Source organism: Trichogramma pretiosum, unplaced genomic scaffold, assembly GCF_000599845.2.
Source record: "Trichogramma pretiosum strain Unisexual culture from Peru unplaced genomic scaffold, Tpre_2.0 scaffold6, whole genome shotgun sequence".
Classification (NCBI taxonomy): domain Eukaryota; kingdom Metazoa; phylum Arthropoda; class Insecta; order Hymenoptera; family Trichogrammatidae; genus Trichogramma; species Trichogramma pretiosum.
The window spans coordinates 717,497-735,769 of NW_019641678.1; the positions used below are offsets into that span (position 1 = coordinate 717,497).

At 44.6% G+C, this 18,273-nt stretch overlaps 1 protein-coding gene across 3 annotated transcripts in view; it reads left to right on the plus strand.

The window, feature by feature from the left end:
• Nucleotides 1-254: 254 nt before the first annotated feature.
• LOC106658058 (protein split ends) overlaps nucleotides 255-18,273 on the plus strand; it is an 88,762-nt gene continuing 70,743 nt past the window's right edge. The window contains exons 1-2 of one of the 3 annotated variants that reach the window (XM_014379864.2): nucleotides 255-551; nucleotides 1,808-2,272. In XM_014379864.2, coding sequence (XP_014235350.1) covers nucleotides 2,190-2,272 — 83 coding nt within the window. In that variant the 5' untranslated portion in view covers nucleotides 255-551; nucleotides 1,808-2,189. Of the gene's footprint in view, nucleotides 552-1,797; nucleotides 2,273-18,273 lie in introns of all 3 variants that reach the window. The other 2 variants (XM_014379865.2, XM_014379866.2) reach the window with 2 other exon arrangements.

Below are 18,273 nucleotides of genomic sequence, written 5' to 3' on the forward strand. Positions count from 1 at the left end.
AAAGCAACACAACGTCTACGAGGCGTGCCAAGGGCTAGGCACTAACCAGCAGCAACAGCAGCCAGCGCAACGTAAAGTTTCTTCTCCGTGTGTACCTGTGTATAACGTGAGAGTGTGTGTGAGTGTGTAATACGTGCGCGTTCCGAGCACAGGCAACATCGAGGAAAACATCACGCTAGATCTCAACGCTCTCCGCAGCAGCAGCAGCAGCAGTAGCAGCAGCAGCACACAGTGTCTGTGTGTGTGTGCGTGTATATGTGTCCGTGTATCATGTGTGCATGTGTGCGTGCGTGCGACTGTGTATAACGCGGCGCAAAGTTTTCTCTCTCTCACGGAGAGCGAATAGCCCATGATGATGATGATCTATACATGTATTTACGCAGCACTCGGTCGGGCTCGCTTGTGGTAGTTACAATCAACGACATCATCAACAACATCAACGCCATCACCAAGAAGTCATCGACGACGAGGCTCAACGACAAGTGTGCGTTCCATAAACGTGTGTGTGCGATCCTGAATCAGTGAATCTCGTGTTTGTGCAAATACAACGTGTAAGCATTTATATACCACTGGGGCTATGCATATATGTGCATATACGCATGTGTGATTATCTGTGTCCGTTCCTCTAAATATCCACGATATATCCTCTCCTTTTCTTTTCTTTTTCTCTCTGCGCCTCGATCTATCTCTTTCTCAGCGTTACATACAGGCGGTACAGCATCGGTGGCAAGTCAGCGAGAACAGCAGCAGCGACTGTGTGTGTCTCTCTCTTTCAGTGGACGTGTGCTCGAAGCAGCTGCAGCACATCTTCGTCGCATCTCAGTCGCATCAGTGTGTTGCGAAAAAAAAGTTTTCATTCAGTTTTATTTATTTTTTTTATTTTTTTTTTAATTTTTTTTTAAAGTGAAGTTCGCCGGCTGTTCTGTATAAGTGTGTTATTACCTGCTGACTCCGACGAGTGTTAATATAAGCGACAAAAAGAGGAAAACATACTCGTCCATCGTCGTTTTTTCTTCCTCCCGTTTGGCCACGGTGTGCTTCTCCGCATACACTCTCTCGCACTCGCAGTGTTCACAGTGGTGTACAGTTCGATCGATCGCGGGCGAGCAGCAGAGCCGCCCGCGCGCGATATACACCCTGCGTATAGGAAGCGAGCGGAGCCACGGCGCCCATGTATAATGCCAGTGTCACCACGGTGTGAGTGTATATGTGTGCGCAAAATATATAATTCGCGTGTGTTGTGTTAAAAGAAGTAAGTTCACCCACGCACCGGCTCCGGTGTTGTCGTTCCTTCCACATGCATGTGTGATCGAACGCGTCACTTTGAAATCACTTTGAAATTGGATGAAAAATTGAATTATTCAATTCCAAGCGGTAGTGTTCGAATCGAGAAAATAACGGCCATGGGTTCATCGTTCTAAGTGTGATATGCGCCAGTGCAGTATGTGGCTTACCCACGCTTCGAGACCAGACACAGTCGCCGCCACCGCCGTCACCACCATCAACGTCAACTTTAGCATCAGCACAACGACCGGCAGCTCGAACAACGGTTCGTTTAGTTGCGCCGCGAAGAAGCAACGATTTCAATCTAGTGTTTGTTGTTATCGTTGTTAACCCCATCTCGGCAACGAGAGACGAGAAAAAAATTGAAAGAGTAAAAATCGCCGAGCTCAACATTCCCTTCTTCCCTCCACAATCCGCACGATCCACGAGGCAGAAAGTTATACATGTTGCATATGCCCATATATATTTAGTTCTATACATATTTCCTATTTTTAAAATCGTTGTTGATGATAGTTTTGTTTAGTTTGGTTGGTTTTTCGGCTTAGGTGCAGTGAGACGTCGTAGGTGCGGTTTTTGCAACAGTGTGCAACAGGAGGTGGAATTACACAGTGGAGTGTGCGTTTCTCTCATTCAACAGTGCGACAAAAAAAAATTTGAAAAAAAAACTCAACGTGTGTCGTTATGTGAGAAAACGAGCGATTTCGAAAATCAACCTCGTCTCTCTAGTGTGATCTAAAGGGAGAGAGAGGCAAAAGAGAGCATAAGGTTGTGGTGATCAACGCCGAGGCTCTCTTTCTCCGCAGGATTGCTTGTGTGTGTCGTGTTTCGAGGCTGTGTGTGTATAAGCAAGTGCCGCCAAACACGATTGCACAAGATCCGATCCCAAATGAAGAGTTCGGAGCAAAATGGTTAGAGAGACACGTCACCTGTGGGTCGGAAATCTGCCGGAAAACATCCGAGAGGAACGAATAAGAGAACACTTCAAAAGGTAAGCGATACTGACAAGACTTTTTCTTTCTTATAACTTGTATAACACGCGCGTTTTCCTATAACCTCTCATGTGTGCACTGAAACTTTGTGCGGAGCATGTGACTCTCCCGCGTACACGATGTGTTGATGATTTATCGATGTAGAACGGACGACTCTGTCTGGCTGTCTTTTCTTTTTTTTTCTGCTGTCGCCTTGTTTACAATTCCGCGTCCAAACGACTATATTCACCACGAGTCTCCCTACCTTCGGCAAGAAGCGCACGTGATTGGCGCCACACGCTCCCGTCGCGTAGTTTATATACTGCGTACACATGCCTATAATATCACGGCACATACACTCGTGGGTACTCGAATCCGCAGGCAACTTTGTCTTACTCTTTGTGAGTACGGCCTTATAATATATCCGTATAATCAGCTAAGCTCTCTGTCCCTTCACTTCTGCGAACTTCTGCGAGCAGCTGAATTTCTGATCTATGCGAGCTCTTTTCTTTCTTTCGCTCTCCCGACACACGGACACACGCTCCGCGCAGGCTGCGGCTGTCGCTGCTCGTTTCTCGCGAAAACCGAGCCCATTTTTGCCCCTACCCTACTACGTATTTGCCGCTGTTTACCGACCTCCATGACCTCGCTTACATACCAACAACTGCTGCTACTTTGGCCCTTCTATATTTATTACGGCGCACATTTATATATCGTGCTGTGTTAGATACGAGCGCGTCTGCATCTCTGAATCGGTACCTTTGACCCAGCACAGGAAAGTCCGCGCGATATCTCCAGCACATGTGCAGTATATAGATTCTCTCTCCACGAGATAGAGAGAAAGAGAGTAGTAACACAACCGGTGCCGTGCAGTCCATCGGTATCTTCGCTGCCGCCGACGCGACACACAAACAATAGGACATTATCTCTCTCACTCTTTTTCTCTCTTGAAATGGAACTATGCTGTGCAGAGTCCGCCGACATCGAAATCCGGCCTGACCTCGTGCGCAGCAGCAGCAGCGGGCGGCTCTTCTGTAACTTCGATCCACTCGCTCACATACGCGCACACACATGGCTCCATATATTCGAATTTTTTTTGGTTATATCTCGAGTGGCTCTCATCTACGCGCACCTACTCTTTTACATGCTTTTCCCGGTATTGACATGAATTTCTTTTATTTCGATTTATACCTCCTTGCGTGTACCGTGGTCTCTCTCGAGGTGCATATACACGATGCCGTAGGCACGTAGGCAATTCGATTCCAAGTACTGTATTTCATTTTTCGTATACGCGTTCACGTTAAATCAATAGATAATGTGTATACAAACAGTCTCGTATACACACATTTGCGTTTTCACACACGCATCCATGCCTACATAACACGCACGCGAAACGCTTAGACGTTATCCTCGCTCGTAATGTGTGTTTTTCCTGTGTATATGTGTATATACGAGTGCCCATATTGTTATATATATTTGGCGTTGGCAATATTGACAATATCTTATCTAAGAATCGGCGGGCTGCGTCGGTACCGCTGCTGCTAGCATACGTTATTATTATTTTCCAAGCAAACGCGCTCGCGCACTTTATATATGCTACTATACTATACGTATACGTATACATAAGGTAAGGAAAAATGCATGTAAGCATAGGATACATAACTGAGATAACAAGGCAGGAATTCAAGAGGGAAATAACATTTTTTTTGTACTGCTGCCGCTGCTCCTTCCAATAACACTCGCACGCTACCAATATTATTGCAGAGCATGTCTTCCAGTTCCATATCCACGCACACACACACACACACATACACAAGCGCACATACATGTGCAGCTCTCTTATACACTCGTATAAACACAGAGAAACAGGCGAAACACAACAAGTTTTACAACGCTGCATTTTTTCGTGTACGTATATTGTACGTATATGAGCAATTCCGGAATTTAGTTTCGAATTTTTCGACTAAAAACGGAACAATTTTTTTTCGTTGGACGCATACTTTGAACATTGGGTATTGTTCTTGAAGGTCCTAGGAAGCTAAAAAAATGCGTGAACAATCGAAATTTTAATAGGTAATTTTTTTATAAGCATTTGTGTTCCGAGGAAAAATAATTAGTGCAGGCAAAACGCGCGCTCCATTATCCACCGATCAAAACTTTTCTAATTCGCTGGTAAAACTACTAGTGACCTTGAAAAAATAATCGACACATGTATTTTGAAAGATTTTTACATGCTCTTTCCGATGGTGACCTTAGATTTTTCGAAAAACGCATTATATGGCCAAAAAAACGGCTCAAAAGTCAAGCGTATTTATACAAAAAAAACACTTTTTTGAGCTATAAGCATATATATTAGGGTGGTCCACTTTTTCAAAAATTTTTTGTATCTCGGGGGATCCATCGGAATCAGAAAGTTTGAGGTTTAAAATGAATTTTCCCGTAAACTAGAACTCAAAAAAATGATTTTAGATGGTGTCGATGGATTTTTGAAGTTTAAAAACGAGCTCCAAAAAAGAAGCAAAATCGGGCTATCATTCGATTTATTTCAAACTCTGTTTAGAGTGTAAAAATAATCTTGACAATACATTTTCTTATGTGTTTTTGTCTGCAGAATCGAATGCCGTAGTCAGTTTTGACCTAGGAGCACAATTTCATTCAAAAAAATACACTTTTTCGATCGTTCTTTTTCGCAAATTCCGCAAAGTTCATTTTCGAGCGAGTGGCAAATGAACAAAAAAAATCTAAAAAAATTTTTGACACCACCAAAATTTAGGATTTTTTATGACGAATCCAATGGTATAAATTAGTATACACTTTGAAATTATTTTAATGCAGAAAAATACAACTTTATCCCAAAAAACGACATTACGAAAAATTGAAAAATCGAAAAGTGTATTAGTTTCTTCCAGGAAATGGCTAAGTAGAATCAACTATGGAAAAAATTGCATGAAACTATCTGATAGGTTTTTTTCTCACCTTTCCAACGCCGGTTTCAGAAGTTAAAAATTCGCAAGATTCGCTGAGATACAGCTATTTTTGTACGATGCATTTTTTAGCTTAAATTCTGCTTCGCTGGTTTTTTAATGAATAGAGCTAGCTCAGAATTATTGAATTTTAAGCCTAAAAAATGCATCGTACAAAAATAGCTGTATCTCAGCGAATCTTGCGAATTTTTAACTTCTGAAACCGGCGTTGGAAAGGTGAGAAAAAAACCTATCAGATAGTTTCATGCAATTTTTTCCATAGTTGATTCTACTTAGCCATTTCCTGGAAGAAACTAATACACTTTTCGATTTTTCAATTTTTCGTAATGTCGTTTTTTGGGATAAAGTTGTATTTTTCTGCATTAAAATAATTTCAAAGTGTATACTAATTTATACCATTTGATTTGTCATGAAAAATCCTAAATTTTGGTGGTGTCAAAAAATTTTCTAGATTTTTTCTGTTCATTTGCCACTCGCTCGAAAATGAACTTTGCGGAATTTGCGAAAAAGAACGATCGAAAAAGTGTATTTTTTTGAATGAAATTGTGCTCCTAGGTCAAAACTGACTACAGCATTCAATTCTGCTGACAAAAACAAATAAGAAAATGTATTGTCAAGATTATTTTTACACTCTAAACAGAGTTTGAAATAAATCGAATGATAGCCCGATTTTGCTTCTTTTTTGGAGCTCGTTTTTAAACTTCAAAAATCCATCGACACCATCTAAAATCATTTTTTTGAGTTCTAGTTTATGGGAAAATTCATTTTAAACCTCAAATTTTCTGATTCCGATGGATCCCCCGAGATACAAAAAATTTTTGAAAAAGTGGACCACCCTACTATATATGCTTATAGCTCAAAAAAGTGTTTTTTTTGTATAAATACGCTTGACTTTTGAGCCGTTTTTTTGGCCATATAATGCGTTTTTCGAAAAATCTAAGGTCACCATCGGAAAGAGCATGTAAAAATCTTTCAAAATACATGTGTCGATTATTTTTTCAAGGTCACTAGTAGTTTTACCAGCGAATTAGAAAAGTTTTGATCGGTGGATAATGGAGCGCGCGTTTTGCCTGCACTAATTATTTTTCCTCGGAACACAAATGCTTATAAAAAAATTACCTATTAAAATTTCGATTGTTCACGCATTTTTTTAGCTTCCTAGGACCTTCAAGAACAATACCCAATGTTCAAAGTATGCGTCCAACGAAAAAAAATTGTTCCGTTTTTAGTCGAAAAATTCGAAACTAAATTCCGGAATTGCTCATATATAGGCCTCGCTCGGTCGCGCTCCTTATATTTTCTCGCGCTCTATGCTTTAGCTGCGCCGCTGCTGCTGTATATGTCTGCGTCTGTGTGTGTGTGTGTGTGTATATAATGTTGTTGCCGAAGCGCGCCCGCTGGGATCTCCCTCCCCCTTTCGGCTTCTCTCTCTCTCTCTCTCTATCGCGCGCGCGCTTTTTCGTGCTACAACGGGGTAATAATAGCCGAGGACAGCCATTTTGAGTGAGAGAGAGAGAGAGAGAGAGAGACAGCAAGAACGTGAGTTGCCGAAGTTATTGTTCTACAGTGACTCTCATTTCACAGGGGATCCCCCTTCACTGTTATAATCGTATACATACTGCCACTGCCGCTTGCTCTCTCTCTCTCTCTTTCTCCTCGAAATTCGTCGTTTTATTTCTAATCTAATGCCGCACACGCAGACCGGCTGAGTTTATATAGCCAGAGAGTTGCTATACGTAGAGAGAAAGAGAGAAACTTTTCACGAATACGTTTACCAATGCACACACATCTATATGTGCACACGCATAACATACACAGAAAATCTCTCCAACCGAGCAATAGTACATACGTATCTAACGGTCTGGACTTTGGCCTCCTACACACACACACACACAAATGCGAGAGCGTTAACCCACGTATACTTGAGTCTACGTGAGTTTGATCACGTGATACGAATTCGAGGGCTTTTTCTGGATATCCACTGTTTCATGGGGGCCGCGAGTACATATAACGTTTATCCACCAAAGCTTCTCTCTTTTCTCCTATTTTCTCGATGTCGGTGCTTGTCATTATTCGGAGCTATACTGACATTAACATTAAAGCTATACCTGTTAGAAAATAGAAGAATTAAAAAAAAAACAGTCACTTGATCGGGCAACCTGTAATATTTAGCCGAGCCAGTACACATACGAAGAAATACTTACCATTTACGACAGTGCCCCGCGTACTACACACGCAATGGCAATGCTCTTCATCGACGAATTTCACGTTGTACTTTCTAGTCTCGTAATTGTGTGATTCTTTATATAAGAATCCACTTGCCTATATGCATATGTGTGTTTTTAAGTATCTTATTGTTACCAATGTGGACTCGCACTGTCAAACGATTCCCCGTTGTTCATTAGATACGATATTGTCGTACAGCAATATAGCAGGCGTATTTACGTATAAGCAGCGACTTTCTAAGTAAGCCACGCGCGACTCCTTGGCTAGACGTCGTATATGAGCAAGTTCGATTGTTATCGGTTGACACGCGGATCGATAAACAACAGAAAAAGAAAAAACAACGAATTGTGCTATAATAGACGATGATTGTCTATTTTCGATTAGATAATACAGCCGCGTGCGCGTCAAACCGAGTGCGCGCTACACCAAAGGCATATATACGACGACTATTATTTCAATCGTATTAAGGTCACGTTTGCTTTTGCGGCGTGTGAGTTTTTGAGGGCATGCGTTTTCTGGTAAACATTGAAAATTCGATAAATTTGATAAGGTAAAAAGTACGAGAATTAAACGAGTAAAATAAAGGAACGGAGAAAATTTCGGGAAAATATTATCTCGACGTACGTTCGTTAAATTTGGTCCAGCTGTTGTTTACAGTTCGCAAGCAAGCGCACGCATACGAGGCTGCACGAGGTTGACAATCTTATCGCTGGTGCTGTATAATCAACCACTTTCTTCATAATCAGCGTCATCGTCGTCAACCACACTCTCATGCTAAATTTGAGTTGGAAAAATATCGTCATCGTCGTCGTCGCTTGGCAGCGAGCCCGTGATTTTTTCGCACACAAACATTTATATACACGCACTCGTGTTGTGCACCATTGGCTATATATCATATCGTCTCTCTCGCTCTATCTCTCACAGTGCTCACCTACATCCACACGAGTATTATAATATCTACTATACGTGCGTGTGCATGAGCTCCAACTTTGCTTCGTAGCAGCTCGCTATCTCTCCTCTATAACGCTATATGAATTCCGATACCTACTCCCAATGTGAAACTCTGCCGTTGTGCCACCACCGCTGCTGCTACTGTTGCTACGTCTCGATTCGTATTATGTAACGAAGGGTATTAACGATACACGTCGCAAGCTGCTGCGTATAATACGTGCTTGTGTATGTGTCTTCTGCGTGTCTGTGTGTGTTTAATTCTAATGAATCATTCCGCACCTGTCGTAAGAGGGCAAGGACACCGTAAACAGTGAGCGTGTGTAATTTTCTTCATTGGATTTTCATCTTATTATACAGCTCAGTAAAACACAAATTTCTACTAGATGGGAGGGGAAAAAAGAGAAACGCAGAGATTCCCGGCATACATTTAAAACCGAATATTTGTCCACAATCGCATGTATAGCTTAGAAGAAGAAATAAAACACCGTGTTTAGAGACCTTATGGTCAGCAGCGGTAACAAAAACAGAACACTTCCGTCTTCGCGTGGCGATCGCTCGACGTTGCACCAGTTTCTGTGCGTTATATATCTATACAACCTACACCATACGGTCCTGCGATCGATAAAGTTTGTTTTTATTTTTCCTACGATTCCACGAACCGACCAGACGTATGTCCGCGTAAAATAAGGCTTACGTTCAGCGTGTGCTGTGCGTACTACTATGTGCACGTGTATATAATAATACACACGCTGTATCGTCGAGCCTGGGGCGACCTTTTGGGCAAAGGCAGTAATAGCAGCAGCTGCTGTCAATGTGTCGCGCGCTGCTTTCGGTCCGCATGGCTGCAACTGCAAAGCAGCGAGGGAAGCGAACGCTACATAGCGCGTTTATATATGTGCACACAAATACATCTATACATATACGGCTCGCAGTAGTGCTGCAACGGTTCGACGAAGCCAAGCGGCGGCGGCAGGCGGTCTTATATATATAAATATATATCTATGCAAGCAGTGGCGGCGGGTGGCGCGTGTATTTTGGTATATTGATCGAGTACGCCGGCCATAGTTCGTTCGTTCGTCCGCGTGCGCAGTCACGAGAGAGAGAGAGAGAGAGAGAGAGAGAGAGAGAACGAGCGAACGAGCGAACGGGTGAAAGAGAGAGAGAGAGAGAGAGAGAAAACCCATCTGAGCCGCACGAGCTATCCATCTATCCGTGAGCTTTATACACGTTTATATTGTGTACGTGTGTAGGTCTCTGCTGTGTATATATGTACGCACTGTTTGAGACTCGTATACACGTCGCGGGCAAATCTACGGAGCAGCGACGACCGCGCGGTATATAGGCGGCCGCCACCCTCTCTGATGCTGCTGCACTCGCTACCTAGCGCTGCTGCTGTTGCTGCCGCTGCCAATTCAGCCCCGAGGGGTTCGCCACACGGCACACGTGCGCTATATACATATACATGCGCGCAGCTACTGCTTTTCTTATCTACGGTGACCAAACGTACATACTCGCGTGTTCTCTCTCTCTCTGTGCACACGTACACGCACCAGCAGACGACCAGGCACAGCTCGTATTCGATTCCGAGGCGAGCAAACATGATCAATATTCGATGCGACATGCGGGGCGCGCGCAAAGCTCTGTACTATATACCTATCCAACGCAGCAGCAGCACACCCCTTGCGACGACGGTTTTGTGCACGAAAGCACCCACGTGAACCTCTCGAGCTCCGAACTTTCTCTCTGCATCTCCACAAGCGACGAGCTTTTCAATTTTCGAGCTAGCCCCATCTCTCTACTGGACGCAATGGAGATTGGACGCGTCGTATAGTGTAATTTTTTCTCTCTGCGTTTGTACGTACGTAAATGGAAATTATATTGTATATGCTAGCACAGCTGCGAGCCTCGCGCTTCCAATATTCCGCCTCCGGCACCTACACTACTGTCGATGCGTTTATAACGAAGAACTCATGTATATATATGTGCATACACTAGTGTACGTGTGTGCATGTATTTATATGGACTAGGCACTGCAATTTTCAAGCGAGCAAGAAAGAAGCGAACGACCCTGCAATGCCATCGGGGGGCTATTATTATTGCGTGATCGCTTGAAAGTCAAGACATCGTCGCCCGCTCGTCGTCTATGTACGTGTACGTGTGAGTGTGTATAATACGTGCGCGCATTCAAGTGCTTCTATATACGTATTCAAGCTCACGTGTACTATACACACTCACACGAATGTTCGGCGTACGCGTGCTACTGCTCAGCTAGTGCCAATCGGCTCTGTTTGTGGGTAGTATGTGTATGTGAGGGTAACTGGCTTATTTTATCGTTACGAGAGGCAGCTACTGCCAAATTTCCCAATCGACCCTTTTGGCCTGATGCGTGCCGCCTCGAGCACTCGACACGACTATCTAGATATGCGCTGCTCTGCTCTCCTCGACTCATTTTGCGACTTTTTGCGTGCATTCGAAACGGAGACGAGGACGTTTTCCAGCAAAAACATGCATCGATCGGCGCGGTGAACTTTGGAGCTCGGAAAAACTCGTCTAAATAGGAAAGTAACGCAGACACAGGGAGAAGAGGCATCGACAGCGACGAACGAGGCGGCAAAAAATGCGCCACCCTTAGTACTTGTGTGCGCGGTTTCGGCGCTCGAGACTCGTCGAGAGTCTCGTCGTCTGCGAACTGCATATAGATATAGCTGTGGAAAGAGAGAGAGAAAGAATATATATGTATAGCAAGCGGCACTCGGCATGCGATAGTTTGCAAGCTCGCACATGTATAATCTATATACGTATATAGTCATGCCGCTGCTGTATAGATATATATTATATAGTACTCGGTTTCGGAGCGCGAGCGCGACGTTGCCACGTCCTCGGGCCGCTCGCCAGCGTCACACCTACGCACTGGCAACAGCGCAGCAAGTAGCAGCAGCAGCAGCGAGCGCGCCGAGCCGAGAGAGGTCTTTTTCTCTCTTGCCTTGCGTTTCTTGCTTCGCGCGCGCGGTAGCAGAGTTTGGCTCTGCGAACATATATACAGATATACATTAGATGTATGGAAGCACGACGAGAAAGAGAGCTTCGTAGCATGCATCAGCCGCGGTACGTGGCACTTACACACCTGGATGTATTTTATATCCGTCTCTCTCGCGCGAGCGCGGCTATGCCATCAGCGAGATTACTTATACTGCCAGGGATGTTCTGTTGATGTTGCTGCTGAAATAACTCATCGCTCCCAGCTTCGCACGAGCGCGCGCATCCCGGGTATTATCATCGTGTATGTACGCTCGATACTCTCCGATCGCACGTAATAACGTATTACGCACACAAGCCGATCTCTTGGCGCACATATGTGTGTGTGCGTATGTGTGCACCCTCTGTTTTGTCGTTTTCTCTCTCTTTGCAGCGTCGAGTATAGAAGTAGTCGTCGGACGAGGAAAAACTATCGTGCATATACCAAAGCGGAGTAACCTAGCAATATAGCAGTAGCAGCAGCTTCGTCTACAAATAATATAGTTGTTGGCAGCGGGTTTGTGTAAACGTTATAGCGCGAGGAAAAGAGACGCGGGAAATATTTCACGCGGTGGTGCTATGTAATACATGTATACCCGCACACATACAAACAGCACACAGCGTACATTGTGAAAATGAAGAATCAGGTTCGTCGAACTGCTGCTGTCGCTGCGGCCGCTGCTGTGAATTGTTCACGACACATTGTGTATACCGCACGAGTCGAGCATTGTATTGTTGTGGTCCGTATATTATACATGTAGGCACACACACACACAGAACGAAAGGCATCGATTTGTCGTTTATGCATGTATCGGAATTGAAAAACGGCCCTGACTGTGCTGCTTTCTGCTACTATGTTGCGTGTATAAAACGAGCGCGGAAAAGTCTATTTTGACGTACACGAGTGCTCGGGGTGCCATGTGTCTTTTTTCCCACAACACGGGATAGAAAAATAGAGAGTCGTTGCCACGTGTATGTGTCTGTGTATGTGTGAATGCATTTAGTCGCGTCGACGTCGCAACGACTAATCTATTATAGCCTGAAAAACGCGAGTAACGTTTTCGCGCGGGAGCGCAAACAATACCACACGTACACGGACACACACGACATTCGTGCAACAAAACTCGTGATACCTACTAGTGGCGGTAGTCATACGACCTAGCCGAGGTGATGATGTAAGTGTATATCTGCTGCATTCGACGTAGCTTAGGTTTTAAATTGCCCTGACGCGCGTAGGTGTGCATGATAATAGTGGTGTTCGTACACCCTCGCGCTTGCGTGTGTGCGAGTGTATGTGCACTGCGGAGTAATTTACTCGAAACTGTAGACATTGTTGTGTAATAAGCTCTTGAGCTGTATGTGTGTGTGAGTGACGACCGCACGACCGAGCGCAAAAGACCCGTGTATAACAGTGTATAGTCGCTCCTCGCTCGTTCGTGCGCGGCAAAGTTAAAAGTTCACAGAAAGACGTCAGAGCCCGAGTGACATAACTCGGCCTCTCTCTCTCTCTCTCTCTTGCTCTCACGCTAAATGTTCTCCGATCGCAACTACAGTCATTTTTCTCTGCGGCTGCACCGCTGCATGTGACGACTCGCGCAGTCATTTGTTTGGCTCTGTTCCTTGGAGCTTTATAATAATACCTGATTTTGACTGCTCCATTCGAGTTTTTTCTCTCTCTTTCTCCCTCTATTTCTTTTTTTACGCAAGTCAAGTGCGTCACATTCAGGATTATACTCGCGAGAGAGAGAGAGAAAGAGATCAGCGAAATAAAAAACAATCTGCGTCCGCGGTCAACTGGTTTCTGATTAATGCCGAGCGTGCACTGCAATGCTCTTTGTGTGCGTGCATACTTGTGATACACATGTAGCGTGTGTATATATGTGTCTGGCTGGGAGGCTTTTTCACGCAATATTGCAAAACTGCACGTACACACAGAGCAGCAGCGATACGGATTCGATTGCGTGTAAAATTGCGCTCTGGCGTATTTGCGAAGCTCCTGTGCCGCTGCCGACACCACCGCCGCCGCCGCCAGTGTCGCAGTATTTCGCTATACTGCAGTCGATTCCACCTAAGAGTGACGTTGCACGTAAGCGAATTCGAAGCTCGGTATCGACGTTTCCAGCATCCCGCCCAAGCAGCAGCAGTAGTAGCGGCAAACAGAAGCGGCGGCAAAACAGTCGCTGCGAGTTTATCCAGCTTTCCGCTCGATGAACGAACAATGTGTATAAGCGAGAGCTTGCAGCAGGCCTCGGCAATAAGTTACGATCGGCGAGCGTCTTTTTTTTTTTTGCTACTGCGGAGGATTGAAATTCCAGCGCTCGCGAGCCAGACTTTTTTCCCTCTCCTCGCTCCCTCTATTTTTTCCTCCTTTTTTTTCTTTCTTCCCTCGTGGTGCTTGTGTAGCGCCGGTGATATTTCATAGCGTCGCGTGCAACTTACTGCCTGTGTGCTTCGTACCATATACGTATACGGTTTTCTTGGGCCGCGCGTGGCTTATAGGCCGAGCCGAAACGATTATTCGATCTACGTAGAAGTGTATAACGTTTCGCCGTGTGCGCCCTATAGGCGTCCTCCTTCTCCTCTTCCTCGCCGTCGTTGATAAATTCGACGGTTTCATAATCGCGAGTGCAGCGAGCGTCGAAAAATGCCGAGTCGCTCGTATTTCACTTGAGCGGCGAAGTGCCACGCTGTGCTGCTGTATGTGAGTCGGTATCCGAATTGCTGCTGCATGTGCGCGACAGCATTCGAGCTCTTATACAAAAGTTATACATATACGTATATGTACGCGCCTACACTGCGAGTGCCGCTTTTTTTCTTCGTAGTAAGCTATTTAAATTGAAAATGGCATAAATCACGTGCACTCTCGCGAGCTCTATCGCAGCATACACGTATATTATATCGCGCATTGAAGAATGCGGAAGGTTAGTACACACACGCTTGCGCAGAGCGAGTGACTTTGATAAAAGAAAAAAAAGAGAAAGAAAAGAAGAACGAAGTCGAATGAAAATGAATGAAAAACGGAGTTTATAGTGTTGAAATGGCGGCAGTAGCAATTTTAAAAGACCGCGATATAGTTCGTCGTCGTTATTCTTCGCTTTGAGAATGATACGGCGATGTTCTGCTGCTACTTCTTCTCCTTGCTATACACTTGCGTTCTTAATTTTTAGATCAGACATTTCATTGTCGTTTGGCCATCTCTTACTTTCAACACTGTTTGATGATTGACCATTTGTGTGAGATCGTCTTGAGCACGTCACACAGAGAACTCGAACTTTTGCCGCTTCTTCGTCTGAACTGCTGCTGTTCGTGCTTATCGCCATAATAACAATAATGTAAACAACTCGTCAAGTCCAGCCCGTTTGCTCCATGTGACTCAGTCGACTCTTTTATAGCGAATTATTAGAGTCTAAGAGAAAGAAAGAGAGAGAAAAAATTTCCAGCTACGCATACGATCGGCGCTTTGAAAAGGTGAACAACCAGATATATTGAGCGCGACTATATAAACGAGGTACATTCATTGGTACAATTTGTCGCTCGGCACTGATTCAATTAAAGTTTAGTGTATGTACGCAGCTCCAAAAGCTCAATTATTTTATCAACTTTCTCGCTCTACACACGCGCTCAAACTCGAATATGGCTGATAAGAAATTGGCTCTCTCTCTTACTCTCTCCCTCTTTCTCTCGTTTTGCGAACAGTCTGGCGACGAATTTATTTCTAGATGCACGTACTGTAGAAAATAGCGAGCTACCACGTCGTCGAGGGGCGTAGTTTCATTCCCAGTGTACGTGTGTGCGTGTAACAAGTCTAAGCAGGAGGTGGAGAGACTATCGAAACCTCGAGTCGCTCGCTCACTCGCAGAGACTATTCAAAAAGCGTCGAGAAAAAGAGAGAAAAAGAGAAAACTGGTTCCAGCAGTTAGAGATGATCCCTTATAGACAGAGGCAAAGAGATATAGACTAAACGCGCGAGCACGTCTATCACATACGCGTATACTACGAGAGAGAACTTGTGCCATACATGTGCTGCTGGTGTGTATACATGCTCTCTTGCAGGTATATTATAACTACGACGAGGAGAGTGTTTTTCCCATCTATTTTTCGACAGAGATCGAGCAAGAGAGAGAGAGAGAGAGAGAGAGAGGCTGTGTGTGCACACACGACGTGTAGCCTACACCCTCCATTGCGAGAACATGGAGATACACGTATTACGTTATACCTATATTGGCGCATACCTAAACGAGCGAGAGAGGGAGACGAGGAGAGACGTGTTCGCCCCTTTCACGTGGACTTTGAATCACGTATACATAGATATATAGCTGATGTACACAAGAGCGTAAAACCAAAGCAGTTGTAGCGGCAGCATCGTCTCTAAATCAACGCGTTGTTCTTGGTTTACGTATCTCTCTCTCTTTCTCTCGCTTATTTTCTTTTTTTTTCGTGAACCACGCGCGCCCATGGGAGCTCTCTCACGACTACTACGTACATGTAATAATATCGGTGTACACATAAGCGCAGGCTAATGCCCGCAACAATCATGGCTATATGAATATATACAACACAAATATACGTATAATGTGTATAATACGTAAGTGCACGTGTGTGTGTACGTGTTACGCGATTATTGTTGTACGTAAGCCGTGTGACTCACGACTTGAAGAGTGAGAGAGAGAGAGAGAAACTCTCAACCCAACTCCGTACGTAGATACTTGTGTGTATATATATTTACGTTCACCTGTCGTCCACGCACTCGGCGAGACGGCGTATATAGTCTTGAGCTATTCTTAGGTTCCACAATACGCGTAGCACATTTATTTCTAATCGCTGATTCTCCGATAAATACCAATTACTGCGAGAGCGAGAGAGATCATGGCAGTATTATATATACCATCGAAGGCAGCAGCGGCACAGCCGGGCACGGAGAACTCTCTGGCGTCACTCTCTATTGAGTTCGAGCTAATAAATCTAATCCACACGCAGTACGCCGTACACACATTATATATTTACTCACACACGTGCACATAGACTCGCGCACACAGAAAACTGTATCGACAGCTCTTCTATATTGCCTTTACTCTATCTTGTCTATTTCTCTCGCGTATATAGCCAAGCTTATAGGTTTCGCATTTCCCTGTCTTAATTCACTGGCGCATGTGTATAATACGCCACGGTATTAAACACACATACACACAGAGTTTGACGCTCGTGTGCTCTGCGCAAAAATTATTACTAACTGCGGATGCCTCTTATGTAAGGTCATACGATTAATCTTATCGCTCGCTCGTGTTGTATGCATGGTATATAATACACTGCGTACTCATACACTCGCACATAATGCGCGCGCATGGCCGAGTGCTCAATTTTCTCCACTGCTTTTACGTATGTACATCATACATGGCCATCGTTTTATGTATGTATCGCGCGAGAGCTGTCAATGCCTGTACTTTCGTACTATACGTGCTCTTTGGCTGGCTGGCTGGCTGACGATGAGTTAATTTCGCAGCACAATGCCTCGTCAAAGCTCGTGTATGCGCGCGGCTCTCCACTTATATAAATATACAGCCGGGCTATCATCTTGTTGGCTGACATTTATTCGGCTTATTACTCGCATCGTATAGTATATATTGTACACATAAAACTTGATCATAAATCTAGAGCTCGACGCTTAACTACTTGACCAGAGAGAGAGAAAAAAAAACGAAAATAATATTCCCTTGAAAAATCGATAGCCGAATAAGACACGACGTCGTGGTTAGAGCAGCGCTGCAATTACGACCCTAAAATTTCACGAATAATATGCGCCGTATAATACAGCAGAGCAGCATAACGAAAACCTATAATGTGAGTGGACGTACACAGTGTTGGTGTATTTATATATGTAGTAGCTATAACTTCAACCCACGCAGGTACACGTACGTACATGTGGGGTCGAAAAATGATAAGGAGAGATCGGAGGATGAAGGAGAGAAGAAGAATCGAGGCATGGCCCTGCGTGTGCGCAGGATGAAAATAAGTCGGCATTTATATCGTACAGGATACATGATACAAGGAGGTGAATCGGGCGAGAATACGAGAGCGAACGAGATAGAGCACTATGTGTATAGATGTGTGTATATAAACTCCGAGGAAGGACAGCGGCAGCAGCGAATCCTTTAGGCCGGTGTACACAGAGAGGCAGCGAGCGCGTTACGAATTGCGACGTTGCCGGATCGATGTTGTTCTGCCGCCCGTGGCGCAGTGCAGTACGGCAACGCCGCTCCATCGATCTCTTGCTCGGCAGCAGCAGCAGCAGTAGTAGTAGTTACAGACAGGCTGCGGAAAGGCGCACACTGTGCCTATACTATATAGCACACACGTATATGGATGTATAATATGCGTGTGTGCTCAGTCAGTCGCACATTACACACTCGCATGCAGCAAAATTAATACGGAGCATATGTATAAATATACGTCGAAATTATCTCAAGGTTTGTGTCTGTATGTGTGCCCTTCGAACTACGCCGTGCTCTGGCTTTTGAGATAGGTATTCAGAAAATGGGGGGAGGAGGCAAGAGAGAGAGAGAGACAGGGACAGGGGCACGTAACAATTGAAAGGAGCGCGTAAATGTACTGGGGTTCAGAGCATCGCAACACAGCAACAGCAATGACTACTGTATAAAGTAGCAGGCCAGAGAACTCGGCTTAATTATGTCACGCTGGATGGCTGTGCTCGGGCATATACACGCGTTTTCAAAGCGCCTGTAACTTCTGGCAAGCCTTAGCTCTGTCTCTCTCTCTCTCTTTCTTTCCTTTGTCGTAATGCGCTCGTCTTCCCTTTCTCCTCGTGCACACGCGTGCATCCTCTATAT